The sequence below is a fragment of the Macrosteles quadrilineatus genome, unplaced genomic scaffold (genome assembly GCF_028750875.1).
Source record: "Macrosteles quadrilineatus isolate MER2022 unplaced genomic scaffold, UCM_ALF_1.0 Scaffold_13__1_contigs__length_4303367, whole genome shotgun sequence".
NCBI lineage: Eukaryota > Metazoa > Arthropoda > Insecta > Hemiptera > Cicadellidae > Macrosteles > Macrosteles quadrilineatus.
The window spans coordinates 274297-296498 of NW_026542606.1; the positions used below are offsets into that span (position 1 = coordinate 274297).

Here is a 22202-nt window from a genome sequence, read left to right on the forward strand (position 1 = left end):
CAAGTAAACTGGATCTGTGAGGTACCTTGACCAACTGAGGAGAAAGGATCTGCTGAAGGCTGGATGAGGAATTGGATCAATGTCCTGTACCAAACAAACACAATACACTACAACATCTGTCCAGTTAACCACAGTATCAAAGGCTTTACTGTGTGAGATTAAATAAAAATAAGTGCAGTATTGTGTCATTACACATCTACTTGTGAAGACGAGGTATACTTCAGCTACTGTCTGTGAGCTATAAAAACCATTGCTTTGCAATATTATAACTCCCTAGATACAGTAGCTTTCTTTCAGAGTCAGTGATGGACAAAAGACAATTTTCTCCCTCCAAAACTAACTCTGCATTCATGTATGCATTGAGCACTAAGCTTCTAAACTTCAATCACTTTTTATTTTATTTTTTTATCCCTTTACTCATCACTTTATGAGATATCATACACATTGGATAATTCTTAGTTAGCACCCCAAATAAAATTGGATTAACTGAGGTGATAAAAGGGGGAACTGATTCCCCAAGTAAAATATATAGCTAATAAACCTAAAAATTATATTACTAAATAAAAAGTGTTTTCTGTAATTATGATTTTTAATAAGTGACACAAATAATAAAAAATAAAAAACCATGTTTTAAAATCAAATTATCAAAACAAGTTTAGCAGTATTAATGATATCACGTTAAAAAAAATCTTCCACAGATTAGACAATTTCTTCTCATTAAATATTTATGACTTATCGAACTCTGCAGGTCAAAGTGCAGGAGATAAGGTAGAGCATGTACAGAAGCCTAGGCCAACGCCCCTAGTATTTTTATAGCAATGGATAGGAAAGGAACTATAGTTACCATTATTTATAGGTTATGTTTATTTGTTCTGGTCGTAAGGTAAGTTTTACGTCTTGTTACCACACAGTTGGCAAACTTACTGATGGATTAATTAAGGAAGTTTATATTTATTAAGAAAATGTTCATCTAAAAGTACCTAATAAGGAAGAATACAAATATTCCATAATTATTTAGGCAATAGATAGTTCAAATATATAAATACAGTGAATTTACCTTTCAATTTCAGGAAATTAAAAAGTATTTTGTAAATAAAGCTGACTTACTTTATTGTGATAATCGATTTACACTTTTATGGTAGCTATCGTTTTATACAGTAGTTTTTCATTTTGTTTTATAGATAATTTTTAATCAGTTTCATAAATTGTAAAAATGTATACTTTCTAAACTAGTTATCCTGCCACACTTTGTTTAGTATATTTATTGTCAAGACGGTAATTTAACTATATGAAGAGAGAGCTTTTATCCATCTTCCTTATCAAGAGCATACATCTATCTCAAAACAGCATAGCAATACAAATCAAATATTAATCAATTGGTGGTTAATTGGTGTTTAGTTATACAAAATACTGACTTAATACTATAAAAACAAATTGATATACGTAGCTTTTTGATCCATATTGTCCTAGAAAAAAAGCAAGACATGTAAAATTGAAATAAAAAGGTAGGCTACGGTATGAAGTTTTTGCAAAATATTACAAATTCCTAAATTAAGCTGTTTTATGATATTTTTGCGGTTTGAATGCTTTATGAATAGAATGCTAATGAAAAACAAACAAATGGACAAGTTACATTTTAGAATCAACAAAGAAAAGATACACTGAACTGTAAAAATTCACAAACATGATTATTTTAACCTAAAATAGAGAATGGCATGTTTGTTATGTTTTTAATTAATATTTATTTATATTTAGCTGCAGAGCAGATACAAACTCTGAAGTTATCGTAACATTGAGCACAGGAAAAGTTTCTGGATTGAAACTAGTCTCTGCAGTCAACAAGGTCTATTATAGCTTTCAAGGTATCCCATATGCCGCCCCTCCAATTGGCTACCTCCGATTTAAGGTAACTTTTATTCTTTTTTTTGTACAATATAACAAAAGTAAGATATTTGTAATGACTCTGCAGTATATGACTCACTCAATATATCCTAGAGGTAAGTCATCAAATATTTTGAAGGTCGTCAGTTTTATTCAGAAAAAAAAGGCAGTAGCAAGAAAATTAAAAACCGCTATAGCCTTGATAATGGAGTCTTTTAAATATTCTCTTTAGTTGTCAAAAAAACTGCTGATCTTAGCCTTTAACAAAACTGCAAATGTCATATATTTGCTCTCACTCATCTTACAACAATTAGGTTAATCAAAGACAGGCAGCTATGAGTGGAATAAAAAAAGGAGCCACAAGAATAATTAAGGTAAAATTTGGACCCTTTATATGTGCCCAGAGATTTTCCAGATGTTGATATTGAATCTTGAGTTATCATGTATTGTATTAGGTCAACATTTGCCATTTGCTTACTCTTGTGAGATCGATTTTATTATAATTTTATTTACTTGATCAGTGATAAAATTTTGTACCTATATTATGTATATGCAATTTTTACTTAACCTCAACCTATAATACTACAACAATGACTCCACATTTAAGTTTGCAATTTATACCGGTATTTTGAGAATATCACAACAAACAAATATTTTTAATTTAATGGAAAATATAATATATTTTCCAGCCTCCCAGACCACCCCACAGGTGGAATGGCACATTGAAAGCCTACGAAGCTCCTCCAGCCTGCTCTCAGCCATGGCAAAGAGTACAGTTTCCAGAGAAATACAGCGAAGACTGTCTGTACATTAGTGTCTTCACTCCCTACCTACAGGTATAGTCAGTAGTTTGCTCCTTCCTTACCGTAAATAATAGTGTTGATTTTAATATTTTATTTTATTTACAATACTAGAAGACAGGTTGAATACCAAATTACAAAGTACAGTAGTATTAATATGTTACAAAAAATGTGTTCACATACATGATAATAATGTATTCAAGTAAATCTTCCGGAAAAAATTACTTCAAATTTTTAAACTCCCAATATAACAATAATAGCATAACAATAATCTATTAAAATATAACAATAATTGGATAAAGATATAAGGAGGTACAAAGGTACAAGACATTAGGCACTTGAACTCATATTTTTTTCTGGTTGGTTGGTGGTTGTATTTTAGTGTCAAGTATATTTAAAAACAAATTTACATATGAACTTTCACATCCCTCCTAGTACAGTGTTTTGTACTTAACTTCATAGAACCGGGCACCTAATGTCTGTGACGTCAATGATATCATAATTCTAGACGAGACCACACAAAATGATCCATTATTGTAGAATTTTTTTAATAATTTGACTACCTATATTTTTGCAACAATACATTAGTTTAGTTTGATTTGCTCTCGCTTGACTCCTAAGTGTTCAGCCACCAGGAGATAAGCTTTTACCAGTCATGGTGTGGATTCATGGAGGAAAGCATTACCAAGGGTCAGCCACCAAGCACAAGTATGGAGCAGACTTTCTGATGACTGGGGAAGTAATTGTGGTCACCTTCGACTACAGACTTGGTGTATTTGGTGAGTGATCCTGTAATAAAATAAACTAAATGCCCTCTGGAAATATATTTAATAAGAGCTCACACACTAGTAAAATTTATTTACCTTAAATGAGAAAAATTTTGTCTATATCTATGCACCATATAAAACACTGAAAAAAATAGGTTTCAGATTTTTTTTATCTGAAAAGTTAGGCTACTTGCTCATTGATTCTAGCAGATTGGTGAATTGGTGGCTCAGTCGGTAGAGCCTTGGACTTCAGACCCAGGGCAGCATTGTCGTGGGTTTGGCATCCTCTGGTACCTCCACTACTTCAGTTCACCCTGTACTGTACCAGCTCACCCCTTGCTACATGCTTGGATAAGTTAAATACATGCCTCTGTGGAGGGGGCAAGTGCAAAGTAAGAGAAGCCGCCAAGCTTCACATTGAGCAGTTTCACCCAGGGACCAAGGATTAATATAGCCTGGCAATGTAGAGTGTCTATTAAAGCCATCAGTAGTGGCAGGGCCTACCAAAGGTTAAGAGAACATCACATAATTTGTCTTCTGCCAAAGCGTGTTAGCGAGCTGAGGATGATGGTCACTTTGTAAATGAAGAGTCAAAAAACAAAACAAATCAAACCAAAATTTAATTTAATGGATTCATTAAACCTGCTTGCTGACTGTCTAACTTCATATATAAAGCATTACTGCAACAATATTCATTTTAAACAACCTGAATTCCATTTAAGTTTCTTTTTCACTTTAACAGGTTTTCTTAACATGAATACAAAAAGTGCTCAGGGTAACGCGGGTTTGAAAGATATGGTGGCAGCTCTGAAATGGGTACAAAAGGAGATCAGACATTTTGGTGGCAACCCCAACAAAGTCACTATATTTGGAGGGAATTCAGGAGCGCAGGATGTCAGCTGCTTATACCTCTCTCCATTATCTCAAGGTAACATGTCCTGTGTTAGACCAGTAGATTTAAACGTAGTAGGTTTTATAACTGTGATAAGTTTGTCAAAATTAAACTACCAAACAAACCCACTTTTCTAAAGACACAAAATACAGTTATGTGAAGAAAATGTTTATTGATGGTCAACAATTCTCTGTTTATCCTGTAAGTACCTCATATTCAATACACGGGACTATGTTACTTGTGTTGCAATAGCTTAACAATAACTGCATCAATAAAAAAAAAATTGAATTTGAAGAGTTTTTTAGGTGTTCGTAATATGATACAATAGATAAAGCACAGAATGTTGCTTGATTCTGGAACCCTAGTATGCTACTATGGCATTGGCAATTGACCTATTAGTTGAGATTATGATTAGCTTAGAACATGCAGACATCTGATGTTAACAAAACCATGGGGACTGTTTACATTAAAAATCTATAAAACAACATTTAGGACAAAATATACAAATTAAAAAGATTTCCAACCAAGGGTTAGCCAACCAGGTAGGCTGGTTTAGAGTGCTTAGTTTCTAAAGGGTTGCCAGTTGTGATAGCTATAAGATTAGCTATTATTAGTTATCCTATACTCATCTTACACTCATCCTTCACTCATATTTGGGTTAAAATATGCACATAGTGGCGTCCCCATCTTAAATAATTGATAATTGATAAGTAGTATTATTATCAGTATACTGCCCAGGCATTCTCGATGACGTGGAACATACATTTTTCCACTGCCAGTGCTGGGAAAGGCCCCGCCTGAAGGCTCAACAGTTAGTAGGACTGCTTTCGGTGGACGGAGGGTGAGGACAATTGGACCTGTGTGTCACATTACATCCAGGGTATTCTCCGCGCCAAGAAGCTCGACCTTGACCGGGATGCGGTGTAGGTCATAAAGAATCTAAATGCCAGAAACGGTGCGAGCCCTGAGGGCTTAGGTCACATGTTGGCCTGACTTGAAGTAATGTGACAAACAATTCCAGGTCCGTGTCCAACAGAGTAGAGGGGGTTTTTTAGTGAGTAGTCTGATAATTTCAGGAGTCTCACACTACAGGCTGCTGGCTACATGTGTGCGTAAAAGCATTTTCTCTCCTCTCCCTAAAAAAAAGTATTATTACCAATCCTTCTCCCTCGTCCACACAGACAATATATATTGTGTTCCACACAACAGAAAACAGAAAAAAACACACAGTGCCAGTTTGAGTAGAGAGATATTGCCTTAAAATAGTTTAAAATTAAATAATAAAAAAACACTAGAGAGAGAGAGGTCCTTGAACACCTTCCAATTATTTCCACCTTCAAATCGAGGTCTGTTTGTGTCTATTTCAATACAAACCTTTAGAGAACCCATGAAAATCATTTGAGGTGTATTTCATGTTACAGGACTTTTTCACCGAGCCATCTCTCAGAGTGGCCAGTACTGTGGTACCACCAGCAATAACATCAACACTGTACTCTCTAGCCGCACTCTGGCACGTCTGCTGGGTTGTGACTACAGGAAACCTGAGGCTGTTGTTGCCTGCCTGAGGGGCATCACTGCTCAGGTGCTGGCCGAGAGACAGATGGAAGTTGCCACTCAAGAGGTGAGACTAGTAAAGTACCATACGTTACACAATATCCCTAGTAGCACAAATATATATTAAATACATATGAATAAATATATTTAAAATCTATTTTATATATCTCAAGTTTGTATTAATGTCAATTTTATATAATATTTAAAATATATTAAATATATAAAAAATATGTTTTTGAATCTATTAAATATTAAAAAAATATATTCTAATAATATATTTTAGTGATTAACATTTAAAAAAAAATGTATTTAACATAACTTCCAAACATCTTATGGGGCCTAAACATAAAAACAGAAAATAATAAAGATTTAGTATGAAAAGCACAATTATCAGTTGAGTAAATTGATTAAATAGTTCATAAAAACTAATTTTGAAAAAAAAAAACAAGATAAAATTTTAATGGCCCGAACAGGTCTCGAACTTGGGTCCTTCGACTTATAAGCCTCATATCTTACCTCTGAGCTATCTGCAACTGTTGTAAGTTTTAGTTTTCAAATGCTCGAAGAGTAGCCGACAGTTGCAATGGTTGAAATACTTAAAAAATATTTTTGATACTACAGTATAATATGATTCTGTTTGGCATAAAGTAGTTGACTTGAATAGTGTTGTAGTGAATAGTGAGTAGTCCCACGAATACAAATACAGTAAACTACAAAAATTAATTTAAATGCAATATCATGTAAATAATATTATGTAATTTATGTCATAAGTAAATCATATAATTACTTTTAGAACATCATATACAACCGTAATTAAGTTTCTTAAAAGGTCGCCAGTCACTAGCACCCTTTTCTAGCCAATCATTCGAGATTTCTATGATCACATTCATTGTCACATATTGCAATAAAAAAATAAAACCCATCAACACTTTTTTAGTTTGACCCACATGTAGCTGTCGAACATGTATACTTTTTTTTTTTTTTAGGGAGAGGAGGGAAAATGCTTTTACGCACACAGGTAGCCAGCCTGTAGTGTGAGACTCCTGAAATTATCAGACTACTCACAAAAAAACCCCCTCTACTCTGTTGGACACAGACCTGGAATTGTTTGTCACATTACTTCAAGTCAGGCCAACATGTGACCTAAGCCCTCAGGGCTCGCACCGTTTCTGGCATTTTGATTCTTTATGACCTACACCGCATCCCGGTCGAGGTCGAACTTCTTGGCGCGGAGAATACCCTGGATGTAATGTGACACACAGGTCCAATAGTCCTCACCCTCCGTCATCATCGGTATGACCGTGTCCACCGACAGCAGTCCTACTAACTGTTGAGCCTCCAGGCGGGGCCTTTCCCAGCGCTGGCAGTGGAAAAATGTATGTTCCACGTCATCGAGAATGCCTGGGCAGTATATGCAATTGGGTGACACGGCTTTGCCCATCCTAAACAGGTACGACCGGAAAAAGCCGTGTCCCGTCAGAAATTGGGTGAGGTAGAAGTCCACCTCTCCGTACCGCCGATTAACCCACGGTTGGACTTGCTGTATCAGTCGCCTGGTCCAGCGTCCCCGTGTCTCCTGTTCCCAGCCCTCCTGCCACATATGGTAGGTGCGGGTGCGTTCCTCTATTCGTGCCTCGTCCTCCCCACGGCGCCGGTAAATTGCCTTTCTCTCTGCCGCCAAAAGTTTGACGGGGATGACTCCAGCAACCACCAGGACGGCGGGCTCGGACACTGTTCGGTAGGCAGATGCTACCCTCAGTGCTGCCTGACGTTGCACTCGGGCGAGCCGCATCCTGTATGCCTCCTTATTTAGTGCGTCTGCCCACACCTCCGCACCGTACAAGAGTACGGACTGGACCGAAGACATTAACAGCCTTCTACGACTGGACCGTGGTCTGCCATCCATGCGTTTATGGTACGCATAACTCGGTTAAGCTTTAGCTGAGCCAGCTCAACGCTGCGTGCAGCTATCAAAGCTGCAACGTCGTCTGCGTACCCAACCAAAACAGTTTCCTCAGGCATTTCAGACCTCAGAAGGTTGTCATAAGCGACGTTCCAGAGGTCTGGGCCGAGTATAGAACCTTGGGCAGCATCGTCCGCGGGCCTTCGGCAGTCTCATACGTGAGGAGGCGAAACCAGAGATAATCCTCTATGATGCGCATGAGGTATGCCGGCACGTGGAAGGTGTTCTCCAGAGCGTCCAGCATATCGCACCACCTCGCCGAATTAAATGCATTTCGCACATCGAGCGTTACAAACAGCACGACCCTGCGAGAGTAGTGGTTAAAATCCTCAGCTCTCATCACGGCTTGCTTCACCTCCTCAATCGCATCAATCGTTGATCGCCCCATCCTAAATCCATACTGACGAGGGGAGAGGTCCCCCGCAGCAACAACGGCTGAATTCAGCCGGGAACGGATCAATTTCTCGAGGACTTTGCCAGCCGTATCCAACATACACAGAGGTCTGTAAGAGGATGGCAGATCTGGGTCTCCCTTGCCCTTCCCAACAAGCACAAGCCTAGCTGTCTTCCAGCACAAGGGGAAAACCCCTTCGACCAGGCAGGCGTTGTACATGCTCAAAAGGATCAAGGGGTTGGTAGTCAAAACCTTCTTGAGGACTTCACCGGGTACCCCATCAGGACCAGGAGCCTTGTTGTTCTTCAGGGATATGACGGCCGCCACCAGCTCTTCAGGGCTGAAAAGTGGGACGTCGTCCACCCTTCCGAAATCCTGCAGTGGTCGCAACGCGTGAGCCGGGAAAAGGGACTCGACTATCCTCTCCATAGTGACCCTGTCCATAACGGAAGGTGGAGAGCGGGTTCCAAGTTTCTTGGTTACAAGTTTGTAACCCAGGCCCCACGGGTTGGAATCAACATCGTCCCTTAATTTATCCCAGCAACTGCGTTTACTCCGATTGATGGCTCGACGAAGATACCTCCTAGCCACCCTATAAGCATCCGACTTACGCCGTCTGTCTAGGGGTTCTCTAGCCCTGGTAGCAAGTCTTCTGGCTCTCAATGCTGCTCGTCGCAATTCCGCAATCTCGGCAGTCCACCAGTACACAGGACGCTTATTGCACCGGTATCTCCTGCGAGGCATAGATTCATCGCAGGCCGAGACAATCAGTTCCATCGTGGATGCAACTAACGCCTCTGCGTGAGGCACGCCAGTTGCGGGATGAATATCCGGCGTTCTTCGTAGGATGGCTCCATTGAATTTTGCCATGTCCAGTTTTTTAATGTTCCATCGAACGGGCACTTGACGAAACGCTGCCACTTGTCTCTGATGACCATCCAGGACGTCAAAAATTATGTACTGGTGGTCACTGCCCGTGTAATCCTCCAGGACTCTCCAGGATCTGATCCTTGGCAAAAGGGACTCAGATGCAAGGGTAATGTCTGGGATCGTCCCCCGCATCCCAGGGCGGCCGAAAGTTGGCGTGTTGCCCTCATTCAGGACAACGAGTCCGGCTCTGGCAGCAAAGTCCAGAATATACTTGCCCCGGGAGTTGGTGAGGGTCATTCCCCACTCGACAGCCCTAGCATTAAAGTCCCCACCCACGACGACGTGTCCGGTGGTATCGCGCACGCTCTCTTCTAGGCGGTCTATCTTCTCACGAAAGTCACGGATGGCCTCGTTGGGAGTAAGGTAGACACTGAAGTAAGTGACATCCCTGCACCGAACCCAAACGAAACCTCGGCCATTCACGTGACCCCGCACTTGTACTTTAGCTGCATTACGAGCCCAGAATGCAGCAGTACCAAGACTATCAGGGAACCATAAAGATGGGTCCCTATCTTGATACTGATACTGTTCGCTGATTAAGAGAGCGTCGACATCGTGTTCGAGGGCAAACTGACAAAGAAGTGCGTCAGCCGTCCTGGATCGCTCCGGATTCCACTGAAGGATTCTTATCTTCGTGGGAGAGATTTCGCTTGCTGCAGAGCAGTTTTAAATACACTACACTGCCCAGACCCAGCTATATGCTTTACGTGTTTGTCAGCGAGCCCATTTTCTTTGCAAAGGAAACAGGACTCGACTTTGCAGTCCTTACGGATGTGACCAACTTCTCCGCACCGAAGGCAGTTCTTGCTTCAGTCGGGTCCCTTGCAGTTTCGGGAGGAATGGCCGAAACAGAGGCATTTAAAACACCTCTTCACTTCCACTCTCCGTCTGAGCCTGCAGTTGACCCAGCCGACTCTCAGATGCTGGAGTGCCAGCACCCTAGTGGCAAGCGCGTCTGCCATTTCGAACATGTATACTGCCTCTTAACTATATGCGTGATTTTTTCTTTAGGTGCATGATAGAGTGACACCATTCAGAGTATAGTGTTCCAGAGTATATATTATTATTTACTTAATGTTAACACTTTCATAATAGCAATTATCATACAAAAAATGCATGTATAAATTGATAAACATGAAAAACAAAAAGAAGCAAATTATTTATTTGCCAATTATAATAGATTATATATATTCTACAAATATATTATTATTCTATTAATAACAATATCTGACGTGTTTCAAAATATATTTATAAATACTTTAAATATATAATATAGTTTCAAAAATATTTTATATAGGCCTACATATTTAAAATATTCTCAACACATATTTTGTTTTTATATTTAACTAGCTGTACCCTCGGGCTTTGCCCCGTTTAACTTCTTATGTGAGCTCGTTCGCATGGCTCAATCACGTCCTGGTTGAAGTTTGTTCGCTACGCTCACTCACCTTTAGGTTGGAGCTCGTTCGCTGTGCTCACACGTCCTGGTTGAAGTTCGTTCGCTACGCTCACTCACCTTTAGGTTGGAGCTCGTTCGCTGCGCTCACTTGCCTTCAGGTTAGCTCGTTCGCTACACTAACTCGCCTTCGGGTTGAAGTTCGTTCGCTATGCTCACTCACCTTTTGGTTGCAAATTAGCTGTTGTCATAAATTAAAAAAAATAATAGTGCTGCACTCTGTTGGTAATCCTTGTAACTTTAATGCTCTTGAACATCACAGAACAGAACCAACTTGTTTAATTGAAACAGCTGTTATGATTAATTAATTCCATTTAAATATGAGTACTCATTAGGTTAACATGGGAAACTCCAGAGCCACTGGGGCGGAGCCCGAGAGTCCGATCAGAATAAAAACCACTCAGTTTTCCTATTTAATGCCTAAAGAATCAGTGTACCAAATTTCAGCCCCCTAGGTAAGTGGGAAGTGGGAGAATTAGTGATGAGTGAGTGAGTCAGTCAGTCAGTCAGTCAGTCAGTGAGGGCTTTGCCTTTTATATATATAGATAGGAAAAATATACATATAAAATATGTATATTATAGATTCTATACTTATTTTATTAATTTATTTTATTATGAATCTATTTTATATATTCAAAACTTATATTTAATTGATATTTTGCATTGCTTTTTGGTAATATTTTAAATATATATTTGAATATACCCAACTATTATTAACGATATATTATTTATATATTTTATTCGAGGTTCTATCAAATACAACTTTGGAATATATAAAATATTTATAAAAAACATATTTGTGCTACTAGGGTAATAGAGAACGATTAACTGTCTAACATGACATGAGGGAGAACATGAGGGAGCAGGACCCGACGGAATCCCTCCAAATGTACTAAAATATTGTCACTCTATTCTCGCTCCTCAGTTCACGGTTCTCTTTAACAAACTTTTAGAAAAAAGAATTTTCCCTGACGTTCTTAAGACTAGCTATGTCATACCTGTTTATAAATCTGACAGCAAGTCCAATGTTCAGAACTACAGGCCAATTGTGATTCAACCAACTTTGAGTAAAGTGTTTGAGAGTCTTGTTCTTGATCAGCTCGCATTTCCCTTCAAAAATGTATTCACAAAGGAACAGCATGGCTTTCTCGCCGGAAAATCCACGGTCACCAATCTTGTGTTATACGAAAACTTTATCACGAAGTCTTTTGCCCAAAAATATCAGGTTTACAGCATTTATATTGACTTCAAAAAAGCCTTCGACAGTGTTAATCACGAGCTCCTATTGCATAAACTCAACAATTGTGGTATACATGGCAATCTTCTCAACTGGTTTCATCATCTCCGATCGTACTCTCGTAGTGAAATTCAGAGGATCACTCTCTAGACCCTTTTTAGCAAGTTCAGGTGTACCGCAAGGATCCCATCTGGGACCTTTTTTATTCAACATCTTTATCAATGACCTTGTTAAATTAATAGATGTTGAATGCCTACTATTTGCTGACGACATTAAGGTCTATTCTGTGATACGAGATGAACACGATTGTGAAAACCTTCAACGCAGTTTACACAATATTGAGATGTGGTGCAAACATAATGCAATGACTATGAATGAAAGAAAATGTGCTACTATTACTTTCTCAAGGGGCATAAAACCAATCCTCTGGAATTACATGCTACACGACACTATACTAGAGAGAAAAGTAACAATAAAGGATCTTGGAGTGATTTTGACATCCAACCTCAGTCCAGATCTGCACATAGAGTCAGTTTGCACTAGATCATCAAAGCTTTTGGGTTTCATCATCCGTGCGTCCAGAGATGGTATCAACACCGAAGCTCTAAGGATTTTGTACACCTCACTTGTACTACCTGTGTTGGAATATGCTAGCGTAGTATGGTCCCCATATCAAACTGGACACAAAGATAGACTCGAAAAAATTCAAAGAAGGTTCATTAAAATAATTGGTGTTAAATTGGGATTCAACTATTCTACCGTCCCTATCGATGATGTAGCAAACTACCTGAAGCTGACACCTCTAGAAGAAAGAAGAAAGATGATCGATGCCCTCTTTCTGAAAAGACTTCTCACCAATATGATCGACTGTCCTGAGTTACTTGATCTTATCACGTTTCGAATCCCCACGGCTACTCGGACCCAGGAGTTGTTCCACCGACATCAGTGTTCAACCAGCTACGGATTTCACAGTCCTGTTCCAAGACTTCAGGGGAATACTCTAACTCAGCATCACGATTATGACTTCTTTAATGACAGTGATTCTGCACTGAAGAGGATCTTCTCCAATTGAAGATAGCTCCCTTTTCCCCATCTTGTTTCTGCGCTGTGTTGTGTGTGAGGGGGGTGAAAGCAGAGTATTGGGGTTAGTGTCGTGCTCTTTAACCACTTGTTTTCCTCCATCACCGCATTTTCTCCTAGTTTCATTATATAAGTCATCTTTTATTCTAGTCCAATCATTGTCAAACGATCACCTTTTTTTGCCTTCTTGTTATTGTTAAGTTTTCTTTAATAATTTATATTTGCACTGTTAAATTTTCAATTCATTTTTGATAACCTTTCATCTCGGTTCATGTTCCTCCCAATGTTGTTACATTCACCATTAGCACTTAAGTCACAATCAATCATTGTCACACTCTCATTGTTCATACTTGTTATTGTTAAGTTTTTATATTTTATTGCATTGTCAAATATTCAATTTTTTTTATATTTTCCTTTTCGATCCTGTATTTAGTGAAGCAGGCTGTTAATGTTAGTTCAATTTTAAGACCATTGCATGTTTTTTTCTCTCTCTCTCTCTCTTGTTTGCCGATGTTGTATGTTCATAGAATATATATTTGTTTTTCATTTTTCATTACTCAGTTGCGAATCATTAGTGTTAGTGGTGTTAGCATGTACTCATAAAGCACAACCAAATAGCAAGATGTAAAACTTATAGCATGTTAATTATAACTAGTGTACATGTTGCTCGAATTCGAGCAATTGCAAAGTATTACAGGAATTATTTCAAAACGAATAACAGTCATATTTACAATGTGTTTAAAAGACTCAACTCAATAAGATTACCGGTGTGTACTGTAACTCAGACCATGTTTATCTTCGTTATTGACAAACCTAAAGCATTCCGGCCGGTTTTCTCCTTCTTAAAATCCCTCGCTGTACAGGCAACACAGGTCATGATAGAGAACTAATTGAGAACGAAAAGTCGTTTTAGGGTAGTGTTAAAGGGCGCATTTTTGTAACCTAATAGTTGAGTTTGTCCAGGGTCAGGTGCTGACTGTGATGAGTTAAGCCTATTACGCACCACACTGTTCTGTTTCTGTAGCTGCGGTCGTTATCACGATTACGCCTCCTGTTTATGTTTCGTTGTCGTCGCGTCGGAGGCATAAAAAAACAACAAATAAACAAATTATAGCTACACAAAACAACGATGAATGCACAAATTTAAATTACAATCATGCTAACACGATCCGTCATAGCGACACAAAACAACGATAAATACACAAATTTAAGATACAACCATACTAACACGATCCGTCTTGGGGGTTATGTTTACACAAACTCAAATAGTAAATAAATGTACTCAACACATTTCATTGAATTCAATAATAAATAACAGCAATTAAATTATACAGCTGATCAAAATGTAAACAATTATGTTCTTCATAAGGATAACATGGGAACTTTCAAAGCCACTGGGGCAGAGCCCAAGGGATTTTTTCAAAAATGTAAGGCCAGTTTGCAAATCTACGCGACACGCTCTTTCCAATGAGACGTCAATGGATAAAATCGGTTAAGAAATGGCAGAGGAGTTCAACCGACAAAGTTTCATGTAGCGTATTAATTATATAGATTAGTATTATTTATTGATCCACAAATTGTTATGCATGTAATTGATTGTACAAATGGCGATTTTGCCGTTAATAAATAAAAAAAAAATAAATGACTAGGTTTTAACTGCTTCATGATTAGTTTTGAAAAAGAGTTCCATCAGTTAGTGTACTCAAAAACAATATCTATTATCTCTTTTATCATCTCAAGTCTAAACTAATTTTCATCAAAGCCTTTTTTTAAGTTTACCATAGATTCTATTACCTATAATAACTTTTATAATTTTTGCAATGTATGTCTTCAATGGTTCCAGCCAGGAGATCTAGAGAACCCATTCCTGCAGAGTGTAGAGGAAGACCATGGTGAGGAGGTGATGATCCCAGTTGACCCCTCAGAGTTACTACAGTCATCAACCTCCAAAGTCCCGTACCTCATGGGTCTCAATACTGGGGAGGGTATCATGGAAATAAAGGATCTTCAAGGTTAGACCACCGTAAAAATCATTGTCCTATTTAGCCTTTGTTATGACACTTTTTTTATTTATTTACTCATTATAATCACATTACATTCATATTTTGACAGGTCCCGGATTCCTCAGTCTTAAAAATAAAATCTATTGTAAATAAACGGTATCAGCAATCTGACACATACTTTCTCCCATTAGCTTGTCAACATCCTTTACTATGGGTAAGCGATGAGAGTAACCAACTATGATATTAATTGGCAAAAATCACAAAATCTTAATTTACTTTTGAACTATAATTTTTACAGGAATGGGGGTCGCACTAGTTTGCTTAGAATTATAAGGACGATAAAAACAGATTTCAATCAGAATCTGTTTTTTAAAATTCATTTTTCCGTTTTTCATGGGTTTTATGGGAAAATAACAAAGTTACAATAACTTTTGAACTCTAATTTTTACAGCAATGGGGGTTGCACTATGTTGTTAAGAATTATAAGTATCACATACAAATTTCAATCAAAACCTGCTTTTTAAAAAATACGGTTTTCTCTTTATTTAATGTTTTTTTTATGGGGAAATAACATAATTTACAATAACTTTTAAATAGTAGTTTTTACAGAAATAAAAATTTGACCATTTTGTTCAGAAGTTAAAGGCCTACAACAATACTAAATTTGTACGATCGGGCCGTTTTTGAGAAAAGTTGTTGGAAAAATGAAAAAAAAAACGCCTGGATTAGTACCAAATTTAATCAAAATCGGACCACAGGTGTAGTCTGTAGGTCAGTACATATCCACACACACACACACACACACACACACACACACACACACACACACACACACACACACACACACACACACAAAGACATCACTTTGGAAACCACTTTTTTGGGTTCAGGGGGACCCAAAACGGATATATCCACTCAAAAGTCAAACTCGAAAATTTTTACAAAAACAATACTTTCTCCATATATACTATGTATAGGAGGAGAAAGTAAAAACATACAAAAAAATTCCACTGCTTGTTATTTAATTCTACTAGTTCAATTTCCAGGAAATCTCCAACTGAATTAAAAGCCTTCCAGAGTAGAGCCATATCTTTAGAGTGTTTCAAATCTGTAAATACAATATTGATCTCTGTTAGTGCTGAAAGCAATATAGGTATCATAAATGTTGGGTCCTACCAATATACTGTGGAGTTAGATGAAATACTAATTGACACTAAATACAAGAACGAATGTGTGTTTCATTTGATGAGGGAAGAATTTAAAGTCTTGATACTTTCTTCAACTAATCTACAAACCATCCATTAACGCTAGGTTCAAAGTGAAAAGAGGAGGATACTTAAATTACTAGACCAACCGCTATATTCTAAGGGCAAAAATAATTATTAATAATGCTGTTCACACAAGTATTTTTTCCAGAATACCCAAATCAGTTCAGTGATTTTGAGCGAGACTTTGAGAAGTATCTTCCATACAACATAAAGGAAAAAAGTTCTAAAAAAGCACTACAGTATATTATAAAGAAATTGAAGAAATTTTACTTCCATAACAAAAATGTAACCGTTGACACCATTGATGGGTTTATTGATGTAAGTATTTATGGAACAGAAGAGGAACTGCATGGTAATATTAATAGTTTAAATGTTATGGCTGTTTTTGGAGTTTTACAAAATATGCCAGTCATTTCAGATTTAAAATGACTCAAAAGACATGTACCATATTTTGGTGTGGGTGCTGCAAAAAGTATCAGCAAATATAAAACCTCGTACAATAGTAAAAGAATGTTAGCAATGTACAGTTCTTTACTCATTTATAAACCAGAATAGTTGTATTTGTATATCAGTAGGCCTACAATAGGAGATGTATCAGATAACAGATAGTAGATTTTAGACTTTTATTGAGAGTTTTTAGATGATCATTTTACTTAATTGTTCTGTGGATTTAAGCAAAATTTAATTTCAAAATGTTTTGAACTAATGTGTAGCGGTATAGTTTATGTATAAAAATGCCATGGAAGATATTTATATAATTTTTGTATAAATTTTTTTTATTAAAAAAAATGTAGGGATACTTTTATTAATGAAGTATATAGGCCTATTATTTGGATTGAAATATTAATATTAACTGATTACAGGGTTTTTGATAGTATTATTGGCTCCTAACTTTCTCTTTCACAAGAAAACTACAATTCTTACCCTAGTAGCACAAATATATATTAAATACATATGAATAAATATATTTAAAATCTATTTAATATATCTCAAGTGTGTATTAATGTCAATTTTATATAATATTTAAAATATATTATATATATATAAAATATGTTTTTGAATATATTAAATATTTAAAAAATAGGTTCCAATAATATATTTTAGTGAATAATATTTAAATAAAAAATGTATTTAATATATCTTCCAAACATACCATGAGGCCTAAACATAAAAAAATGAAGATTTAGTATGAAAAACACAATTATCAGTTGAGTAAATTGATTAAATAGTTCATAAAAACTAATTTTGAAAAAATTACTGGATAAAATTTTTTAGCCCGGGTGGGTCTCGAACCTGGGTCCTCCTACTTATGAGCCTCTTACCTTACCTCTGAGCTACTTGTGACTGTTGCTAGCATCTGTTTTCAAATGGTGAAAGGGTGACCGTCAGTTGCAATGGTTGCAATACTTGAAAATTTTTTGATACTACAGTATATGATTCTGTTAATTTGTTTTTCCGTAATTCGTTTCTTAAACGGTCGCCAGTCGCTAGCACCCTTTTCTAGCCAATAATTAGAGATTTCTATGATCACATATTGCAATTCAAAAAATAAAACCCATAAACACTTTTTTTTCGTTTGACCCAAATGTAGTTGCCGAACATGTATACTGCCTCTTAACCATATGCATAATTTTTTTCTTTACGTGCATGATAGAGTGACACCATTCAGAGTACGTATTGTTAATAACTTAATTTTAACGCTTTCACAATAGCAATTATCATACAAAAAATGCATGTATAAATTGATAGACACTATAAAAAACAAAAAGATGCAAATTATTTATTTACTAATTATAAAAGATTAGAGGCTATAGCCTATATTCTACAAATATATTATTATTTTATTAATAAAAATAAATGACGTTTTTCAAAATATATTTATAAATACTTTAAATATATAATATAGTTTCAAAAATATTTTATATATATATTTAAAATATTCTCAACAGATATTTTTTTTTAATATTTAATAGGAAAAAAATACATATAAAATATGTATATTATAGATTCTATACTTATTTGATCGATATATATTATGAATCTATTTTATATATTCAAAACTTATATTTAATTTATATTTTGCATTGCTTTTTGGTAATATTTTAAATATATATTTGAATATATCATACTGTTATTAAAGATATATTATATATATATTTTATTCGAGGTTCTATCAAATACAACTTTAAATATATAAAATATTTATAAAATACATATTTGTGCTACAAGGGTAGGAACAATTTTATGACAAACATATTTATTTCAACTTAAACAACTCCTGGCTTAACATTGAAATATCCTTATAACTTGTTCCAGTTCATGACAGACAAAATGTTCATGTACAGCATCGTGACACACGCAAAATATCTGAGTAACCACACAAACGTCTTTTTGTATCTGTTTGCATACAACGGAGCGTTTGAGGAGCCTCTCAAAATTACCAAAGACTTAAATTTAACAGGTAAAAGAACTAACTGAACTTAAACATTTTTAAACTAAGATAATCCAGTGTATTTAATTCATATATATATTCCTTTAAGTTGGTATTTTAGCTATGAAAATATCTTGTTCAATTGCAAATAGTTTGAAACAATCAAAGACAGTTTTAGGGATTTTTTAATATTTTGAATTATGTTCAATGGAAAAATGTGTAATTAATATCAAAGGAACAGAAGATGCTACAAAAGTTGTTGAATAACAACATATTCAACAATTAGTTAGATCTTTGACTACACCACTGTGGGTAGACATTGTATTCCCATCATGTAAAAGTTGTAGCCAATTCCATAATAAGAAGTTAGTTCAATTTTGACATTGTCAGATTTGGCTGTTGCATAATGAATTTATTCTTACTGTCTCCTTTTATTTTATAACCAAGTGTTTTTCTTTCATTCTTTCCTAACCACCAATGAAGTATCTGATTGTGCATGACTATGACGAGTGACTGGTCGAAATCCATAGTCAGTGCATGATCTTTTATCACATTGTTTATCAAATATTGTCTGCAGACTTTTTTATCAAAGTACAACAACAAATACAAGTTCATAATTCTGTTTAAGAAGTTATTTTAAGACCAATTCTTTGGTGAAGGTAAACTGAAAGGGTGACTTTTACAGTATTTTGGTATGTATCTGATCTACATGCCATAGGATGAAAATCTACAAAAGCTAATACTGTACAGGTTGAATTATAGTGGTACACTATCAAAAGCACCATTCAACTATATGTTTTCATAGATGGGAACACAGATAGATGGGTCTACAGTGCTTTGGTATCCAACGTCAATGGTTATAATTATACTTAGATTGATATTCTAAACAGGCTTTTCTCAAAATGTAAGCTTTGAATAGCATTTTAGCTTAACAAAATTAATCAACCCAAAAACTACTTTGATTTTATTAAAAAAGGGACATACACAAGCTACTTGAATTGGCGTTGGTGATGATAGTGAGTATCACAACTTACGTTACCATGGTCCTATATTGCTGTTCAAACAAAGGGTGCATAATGGGTGAATTCTAATATATAATTCCATAATAGAAATAGTTGAATACTGTTACATACCATCCAGTTCTTAACTAATGCAAAAGGCCTACAAGTGAGAAATTAAATAAGTTTGTAAAATCCAAATCAGTATACTAAGTTACTTTTAACAAATTCATTGAAATACACAGTAGGGATTAAATATGTTTCTTAGGTATTTGTTTCTGCTTAACAGTATTACCTGTACAGGAGTGGTGCATGGCAGAGAGCTAGGCTACATGTTCTACCGGCCCACAGTGATAGAAACTCAATCTCACATGTCTGACTACCCACAGGAGTGTGAGATGGTAACCAAGATGGTCACCTTATGGACAAACTTTGCCAGATATGGGTATGCCTCATCAGGGACTTTGACTGCTGAAATTATTTTTAAGGTCAACATGCACGACATTAATCAAGAATCCATAAAAATTCTTTAATCATGCACAATATGGATAAAGCTTTTACTATATTTCACATACTTCATACATGTACATTGGTTTATTCAAATACTTTATACTCATTAATTATACACTTCAAATCATACATTCATTTATAATGTGATTAAATTAACATTTAAGGGAAACTGTTAAAGATTATTCAAATATGAATTGGTAATTTTACTCAAAATCAAAGTGTTTTGTTCTTATATTACCGTACTTAAGTCTAAAGACAAATAAAGATGTAACAGCATTGACTATAGTTTTAACCTAGTTCATAAAACTTCAGTTTTGCACACTGAATGGGGAAAAAAGGTATTAAACCTTTTTAATACCAACACTTGATATATCAGACCAAACTTCTACCGACTACCTACACAAATTTAGGGTGACTAAAAAATGCAGCTGAAAGCTATAGGTTAACTGGCATGTACTTGCAACTCGGGGGGTTAGGGCTTTGGGTTGACCAGTGGTGCTAGGGAGATGGACAGTTGAGTCTGAGTGGTCTCAGTCTAAGCTCTAAGGCATTGTCTCTTCAGCCACTATATAGACAACACCATATTGAGGGTTTGAATCCAGTCTCAAACAGGTCTGATGTAGAAGGCTTGGGTAAACTCTTTGTGAGCTGCATCTTAAATCAGGCATATATACTAACTTTTGATTGTTCCTGTTGTGTGAATGTCCTGTTTTAAAATGTTTTTATATTATTTGGATTTTTATTTGTCAAGAAAGTTGTACATACTATCCGCACTGTAAACTACAGGAGTCCAACACCAGTGGATGACCCTGTGCTTGGAGCTACTTGGCTCCCAGTCAATGGCTCTCTCACCCAGCACCTGGTCATCAACAGTTCCCTGACCATGGACCAGACCCCGCTGTACTCGGCCCGTGTGGCTATGTGGGACGAGGTGTACTTGATAGCAGAGCAGGACATTGCCGAGGCCTCGTGGTCCATCGCCATCATGATAGTGACGGCTGTCTGTGTATTGTCAGTCTCCAGCCTCACATTTCTGTTGTACGACTGTTGTTGTCGCAAACGAGACCAGTACCAGGTCTTGGAGTAAATTGTATTTTTTCAGTATTGTTATTGTGATACGAAGTTTATAATGTGTTTGATGAATAAAGTTTTTCTTATTTTAAATAGAGATTAATAGAATTCTTAATAGACTACTCCCTTTAGAATAGATGAAAATGTTCTTCTAGGGACTTTAGCCATTAGCCGAATATAGCTCTTTTTTTTAAAGGGAAATATTGATTTTGCTTGGCTAGCTGATCCCCTTACAGTTATCCAATAGTTCATTTTGGAAGAAAGGTATGCATGGAAAATCAGGAGTTGAGTCTTAATATTAGTAGTGTCTCAAATTACTCTGAGTACAAAGGTTGCTGATTGTAGACGTTTAGATAAGATTTGAATTTGTAGTTTCCAATATTTAGATTTGGATCCATTTTTACACCAAGATATTCAACAGAATTTTGAGAAGTTAAAGAGTCAGTATTAGAGTTTATAGTAAGATGTTTATTTAATTTGGAAGCTGAAAATTCTGTTAATTTAGTTTTCGACACATTCATGATCAGACCATTTACAGTCCAGACCAGGCTTTTTAGCTCTTTGGAAACAGAAGAATCTAAATTTTCCTTGTTTCCTTTAAAAATTAAAGCCGTATCATCTGTATATTGAAAGATAGGTAAGTTTGTGGAGTAGCAAAGGTCATTGGGTCATTCACTTATATAATAAAAAGACAAGTGCCAAGAATGGATCCCTGATGCACTCCGTATGAAGCACTTATCCAGTCTAATCTGTAGTTATGATTACATTTTTGTGAGATAGTTCTTTGTTTTCGGTTAGCTAAATATGAGAAACACCATTAAAGCTCATTGTTTTTTAAGCCTAGCCATTTCAATTTTTTAATTATTTCAATTCAATTCAATTCAGTTCATCAGCCAGTTTAATCTCTTAGATTGTCTCCAAAAGGTGATCTTCTTGATAAAGTTTAAATTACTTTTAGGAGTTGTGA

The 22202-nt window shown here is 36.1% G+C and overlaps 1 protein-coding gene across 1 annotated transcript; it reads left to right on the forward strand.

The window, feature by feature from the left end:
• The first annotated feature begins 805 nt into the window (after window positions 1-805).
• On the forward strand, window positions 806-21328 carry LOC129004940 (carboxylesterase 4A-like). The gene is made up of 11 exons (XM_054433658.1): window positions 806-883; window positions 1756-1906; window positions 2571-2717; window positions 3310-3460; window positions 4191-4376; window positions 5762-5961; window positions 14798-14966; window positions 16374-16543; window positions 18542-18686; window positions 19958-20099; window positions 20951-21328. Exons 1-11 carry the CDS (start codon window positions 819-821, stop codon window positions 21249-21251), a joined length of 1827 nt encoding a protein of 608 aa, XP_054289633.1. The 5' UTR covers window positions 806-818; the 3' UTR covers window positions 21252-21328.
• Window positions 21329-22202: the final 874 nt, after the last annotated feature.

Coding starts and splice junctions, on each gene's coding strand:
- LOC129004940 (XM_054433658.1), top strand. CDS start 819: ATGGATAGGAAAGGAACTATAGTTACCATTATTTATAGGTTATGTTTA. Junction 1,907..2,570: donor TTGGCTACCTCCGATTTAAG/GTAACTTTTATT, acceptor TATATTTTCCAG/CCTCCCAGACCACCCCACAG. Junction 14,967..16,373: donor GGAAATAAAGGATCTTCAAG/GTTAGACCACCG, acceptor TATTTTTTCCAG/AATACCCAAATCAGTTCAGT.